The sequence below is a fragment of the Triticum dicoccoides genome, chromosome 1A (assembly GCF_002162155.2).
Source record: "Triticum dicoccoides isolate Atlit2015 ecotype Zavitan chromosome 1A, WEW_v2.0, whole genome shotgun sequence".
Lineage (NCBI taxonomy): Eukaryota > Viridiplantae > Streptophyta > Magnoliopsida > Poales > Poaceae > Triticum > Triticum dicoccoides.
The window spans coordinates 51,092,196-51,098,380 of NC_041380.1; the positions used below are offsets into that span (position 1 = coordinate 51,092,196).

General features: G+C 44.3%; 1 protein-coding gene across 2 annotated transcripts; it reads right to left on the reverse strand.

Moving 5' to 3' along the window:
* Positions 1–4,144: 4,144 nt before the first annotated feature.
* LOC119362440 lies at positions 4,145–5,265 on the reverse strand. Of its 2 annotated transcripts, none has more exons than XM_037627665.1 (3): positions 5,092–5,265; positions 4,793–4,998; positions 4,145–4,718 (listed from the first exon to the last, which is right to left on the reverse strand). In XM_037627665.1, exons 1-3 carry the CDS (start codon positions 5,140–5,142, stop codon positions 4,565–4,567), a joined length of 411 nt encoding a protein of 136 aa, XP_037483562.1. In that variant the 5' UTR covers positions 5,143–5,265; the 3' UTR covers positions 4,145–4,564. The 2 variants fall into 2 exon arrangements, with proteins under 2 accessions (XP_037483562.1, XP_037483555.1); XM_037627658.1 differs by having other exon boundaries at positions 5,083–5,264.
* Between the last annotated feature and the right edge of the window lie 920 nt (positions 5,266–6,185).

The window sequence follows — 6,185 nt, forward strand, 5'->3', positions numbered from 1 at the left end:
CACACACACACTCGCTAGTTGTGCCTCTGTGCCTACCGCGCACACTCTCAATACGTCTTTCTCTCCCCCCAACAATGACAGCAGAAGGGTGACAACTCGATCTGATCATAATCTGTCAATTGGTTTCTCTCTCAAACATTGTATCTCGGTGCCTCGCTCGGTAGCCCCCTCAATATGTAGACTTCTCGCGCGCGCACAACTGTAGTGACGATGACGCTGAACCCAGTGTGCCTTGTTTTTACCGGCCTCATGTGATAGTTTTCACCCTATTTTCTGTTAATTAACAAGGCAACCTTTTCTTTGTTACTACTAGTGAATCAATCATTCGGGGCAGACATAAAATATATCACTTCAACCCAATTATCGCAGCAACTATTTTAGAAGAAATTAGCTAGCTGCCCGTACGTTGCACGGAACATCAAGATGCATTTGTATGAGTAGTTTATCTTGTGAGAGAAAAGGTTGAACGAGGGAAGGCCTTATTTGCGAACGTGGAGAGACGTGTGGGTATATTTTTGCAAATTGCCATAGTTTCTTTCCTATCCATTAGATATAAATCCGACGGCCTATATTGCAGGATGGCACACACACCATCATCACCAACACTTTTTCTACTCCCTCCGTTCGAAAATACTAGTCATCAAAATGGATAAAAGAGATGTATCTAAAACTAAAATACGTTTAGATACATTTCCTTTTATCCATTTTGATGACAAGTATTTCTGGACGGAGGGAGTATTTGTCTTTGTAGAGATTTCAACAAGTGACTATGACCGGACCTTACCAACATATTCAAAAAAGTAGTCCATAATTTTGATGTTACCCTCTTTTCTTGGCGGTGCAGTGCCATCTGGATACCTCATAAATAAATCAAGGACAAATCTGACCCCTTCCTGAAAAGACATACGGAGCAAAATGAGTGAATCTACACTCTAAAATATGTCTACATACACATCCGTATGTGGTAGTCCATTTGAAATCTGAAAAAGACAAATATTTAGGAACGAATGGAGTATATATACACTAAAAAAATACACTTCCGTGATGATACGTGTTTGTCACAGTAGGTCGCTTTTTTTGTCATGCATGTACATCCATGACAAATTTATGACATAATCAAGATAGTCATACCTGTGCTGTCGTAGAAGTGTTCCATGACATTACCAAAATTATCATCACAGAAGTGTCCACTTCCATGACGATAAATCGCGCGTCACAGAAGTGCTTTCGTCAAGGGTGATCGACACGTGGCATCCACCGTAACGGAACGCCGTTAAGCTATCGGGTCGGGTTTTGAATCCGATAACCCGTTAACAGCCCCGACCAATGGGAAATTTCCATGTGTAAAATTCTTATTGGCCGGACAAAACACGTGTCAGCTCGTCAGTCGGTCAGATAGGCGCCTATGATATGTCGACACGTGGCACGTCCCAACAGAGGCCCATTCATGTGAAAAGGCCGGCCCGTTTGACTTGGTCAAAAGGTGTCGGGCTGGCCCATGGAAAGCCTGTTAACGGCCTGTTCGCGTATAGCCCATTTATAGCCCGCTAACCCAAGGCCCGTTACGCCCTATCCGAATTAGGCCCAGTAGCGTCATCTGGGCCATCTAATATGATTCCAGCCCGTTTTCACTTCTGGCCCATGTATGGCCCATGACGTCTTTCGGCCCATATGAGGCCCTATGTAACTCTTGGCCTACTAACGACCCGTGGTGAAACTGGCCCGTAATGAACAGTTTACCACTTTACACCCATTAACGGCCCGTGGTGAAACTGGCCCGTAATGAACTGTGTATCACTTTATACCCATTAACGGCCCGTTGTTCCGTTGGGCCGTTTCCAGCCCATGTTATCTTTCGGCCTTCTCAGAGCCCATTTATTCTTGGGCTCATTTCCAGCATTCGTTTACTTACGGCCCGTTACTATTATTTTTTGCTTGTGGGCCAAATTCAGCCCGCGGTTACAGTCGGCCCGTTTGTGGTCCATTAATTCGTTGGGCCGTTTTCATAGCGTCATCAAATACGGCCTATTAACGATGGTCCGTTATGGTCGGCCCATGAACGGATGATTCCAACTCTAGCCTGTTTACGGCCATAATGCAGCCTGTTATTGGCCCATGTTTGGCCAATCGATCATACGGCCCGTATAAGGCCCATTGATGATACGGCTCGTAGAAGGCCCATTGTTTCTACGGCCCTTAGAAGGCCTACTGTTTCTACGGCCCGTAGAAGGCCCACTGTTTCTACGGCCCGTAGGAGGCCCAGTGTCACTATAGTAAATATTAGCCCATGGTTATTGTGGCCTAGTTTTAAAAAATAGATTATTGCAGACACTAGTTAACCGCGGAAAAAGAACTGCAATGACTACAAGCAAACAAATAAATAAGACAACAAGAAAATAAATAAGCAAGCAACTAACGCTAGGCTATCATGGCTATTACACATATTACATCCACTGGGCACCAAAGTTCACCACTAGTGCAAATATAGGGAACAAAGCAGCATATCATATACACTGGCCGTCAAAATTGGCCACCAGTGCAAATAAACGCGACAGCAAAACAAGAGCATAACTGAAACAACTTCAGAAGAGCTCAAGAAACGTTATCCTGGGTATCCACCATGCTGGCAATAAGCTTAAAAAGCTGATTAGCTTTGTCCTGTTTGGCGCTAAAATCCTCCAACGCTTGCTATTACACCAGAAAGTATGCATCTGAATGTTCCAGGGGCTTCCGCAGTCCTTCCACTTCTTGTCGCAGCCCAGCTGATCGATGTCTTTCAGCTTGTAGTTGAGACCCAAGAAATCGAACTGATCCAGACAGTAAGTTTGAATAGCTTATGCAAGCGGTAGTGGCCAATAACTCCACTAAACCAAGACAGGATGTGTCACTATCCTGAACCTTATCTTCATTACTTCCTTTACCGTTGCTTAATAAGGCACTCTTCCCCAATATTCTGTCAGCATTCTAAAAGAAGAAACAAGCAGACACATAACAAGTTTAGCATGTACTAGTATATGAAACTCATTTCGGTGAACCACTTCATTAGTAAGGTGGACAGGATTAAACTATCAAGTCTTCTATTGCCAAGTACTAGTACATAATAAAAGCATCAAACAAACATATATCTATGTCCTATGGTAGCAATGGAATCTTAAATTAGAACAGTTGTTCTTCAGATTTAGGCACTTGTTCTACATGAAAAGAGTAGAGTAAGACGCAAGAATATAATACTTAAAAATAGAAAATGAGCTCATAGACCTTACCACATTCCTTGTTCGGGACCAGTACAGAACAAGGCGTTCCCAGTCATCGTCCAGTAAATGTGTCTCAGGAGAACGTAAGGAAATTTGATGAGTTTCTTTGCCGGTGAAGTACGTTTTTTCAGGTAATTCCGATACTGCCACCAAGCATTCTTGAAGATAGCAGAGGTATTAGCACAGTTACCTCATCCTGAGTTTCCAAATCGGTCCTTCTCTATAGAGAAAAATGGGAAAATTTATTGTATTATAACCATCATGGAGGTAGGATGTATGGGACGAAGCAAAGTAATTGCCATGAAAAAAATTACTTACACATAACTCCTGGACAAACACCTGCAACTGGCATTTTCCTTCATCTTTAGTATAATATTTCCAAGATGTAAAGATACGCACATATGATTTAACAACATCAAATGCGATAGATGCTAAACTACGACTAGCTGGTTGTGCTTCCTCACAGGAATAGGCGTACTAACTGGTGGAGTTGGGGTTCGCCGTGATAGTACTGGCCCTTTGGGCACTGGAGCTGCCTTACTAACTGCTCTTGTTTGGGAGCTCTGTGGTGGAGATGGTGCTGTGTCAACAAGAACTAGGTTACTATCGGCTGGGGTTGGGGTTAGATTGGGTGAAGCTGGTTCTCTGTCCATCGTAGTAGGGGTACAATCTGCGAGAGTTTGAGTTATGTGTGGTAGCGCTGGTTCTTGTACATGTACAACTAGGGTGCTATCTCCACCAATAGGTAGCACTGTTTTATTTGAAGACCGTGTTTTTAGTCCGCTAGATACTGGCATCACCCGCTCCATTTCAAATGGCTGATAAACAGGAAACATAATTTAATGTACAGACATTGTATGAGAGACAGATGCAATCGATAATGTGGAAAAAAGAGGGCATGAAATAGTTGACATGTATATCTTTTCCCTACTAATAAAGCATGGAGTGCTTCTGGTCGTACGTCAGAATGTTTGCAGAAAACCCCCTACTATTTCGGCTATTCAACCCGCAGTCCTCGGTGAGTTAAAGAAAAAACGGTTCAAGATCTTTTTGGGCTGTATCGAGCTGCGGTGCTCCCGATCCGATCGGGCGCAGAACGACGGCGGCGAGCACATGAAGGGCGTGAGCGGGACGTTGCCCGGGCGAGAGGAGGAGCAGGAGCGGAGGCGCGGAGGACGGGCCATATGCGCCGGACACGCGCGCTCATCCTCAGTCAACGCGGCCGCAGTGGCCCAGCTGCGAGAGCCCCACTCATCCTCCTCGGCCTGAAGGAGACAACTGACAGAGAGAGAGAGAGCCGAGGATAAGCATCAACGCCTGCCTAACAGGCACCACCAAGAGATGGACGGCGGCCAGGAGGGGGTGCTCGAGACAGAGGAGCACGAGGCCGACAAAGAGGTTGCCGGAGGCAGCGAGCTCCAAGGCGGGGCGTTCCAGTTGTGTTCCATGTGCTGACTCCCTTCCCTGGAGAAAACAGAGATTAGACAGAGACGAAGAAGGAGAAGGGGAGATTATAGAGAGAAAGAGAGGGGCGGCACCTCTGGCTGCCCTGCTCGAGGAGGCGGCTCGGAAGCACGGAGGAGCTCCTCTCCAGGCGATGTTGGAGGCGGCGGGGAGGCCGGCTGCTGGGAGCCCAGGCAGCCCCAGCGCATGCTGGCCTGGTCACCGGGAGCCCATACGAGCAGCAGCAGCATCGCAATCTGTCGACGAACGCGAAGCAGCCACCGGTCACGGGTGAGACGGCCTAGGAAATTGAACGAGAGAGATGGGGTCAACGGAATGAACGCCAAAGGAAGAGGGGATCAGGGGCGGTGAGGGAGAAGCTAACCGCGCGCACCCGTGCTCGATTCTGCCGCCACGGTCTAGCAGATAGTGGTGCTTGGTTCATTGTGGAGGAAGAAGAGAGAGGTGAATGCCGGGCCGTGGGCGTGTGTGTGGCTGCAGCACGGAGAGAGAGAGAGAGGAAGGAGAGCAGAGCCGCTGGATGGATAGAGAGAAGACAAAGGAGAAGCGGTGCTGCCAGAAAGGAATGGCGATGTGGATAAGGTCCACAGAAGCTGCTCGGTGGGGATTTTTGATGTCTTTTTTTAATGGGTGAACCGACGAGAAGCCACTGGAACTATGCGTGCTCGCTTCCATTGCAAAAATGTCCTTCTAATTACTTGGAAGTGCTATTGTTTGTTGTTACTGCCATTCCATGCCTACCACATCTTATAAATACATTATCAAATACAATAATTTAAAATGAGTGAAATACTGGAAAAAAAATGTAGTGCAAAAGAAAAGAAACGAAATATAATCTTGCAAATCGAATAATCAACATTTTCTAAAAAATAACTAACATAGTAAACCATGTTTGATTTCGAATATAAGAGAAAAATTGTATATAAACAATCACACTTCAATACACCACTACACTCTAATCCAAAATGATTACTTTGCATGTCTTTTGAAAATTCTAAGAAAAACTTGTGGATTAGTTATTAAATTCTCAAATAGTATACAACAATTCCATCGTTTGTATATCCTGCTATGAACAATTACGCCATAGCTCTTCCACCTGATGATAGTGCTAAGCTCAAGCACCACTATTAACCCTACGACTTTCTCAACTTTATACTACATGGTATGGACACCAACAATCTTTTTTGTAATTGCAGACACGTAGCGTGTGTTTTTATTTGAGATAGGAGTGTTTCAAATCTTCTTGCTTCAGAAGTTAATGCTTTTAAATATATTAACACTTTTTAAAAATGCTCAAAATTCCTAAAAAATGTTCTAACTTAAAAAAAACATTAAAATTGATCAAAAAAATTGAAAAATTCTCTTTAAAAACATATGTTAAGAAAAGTTCATTTCCAAAACATGTTTCAATTCTAATAAAAAAGATTAAAATTTCCAAATATTTTAATTATTTTAAAACATGTTAGC

Bases quoted from the DNA above. Each gene is read 5' to 3' on its own strand.
- LOC119362440 (XM_037627658.1), bottom strand. From the start codon at position 5,142: ATGAACCAAGCACCACTATCTGCTAGACCGTGGCGGCAGAATCGAGCA. The intron at 4,999-5,082 runs GTTAGCTTCTCC...TCAATTTCCTAG, and splicing joins ATCGAGCACGGGTGCGCGCG to GCCGTCTCACCCGTGACCGG. The intron at 4,719-4,792 runs GTGCCGCCCCTC...TGTTTTCTCCAG, and splicing joins CTCGAGCAGGGCAGCCAGAG to GGAAGGGAGTCAGCACATGG.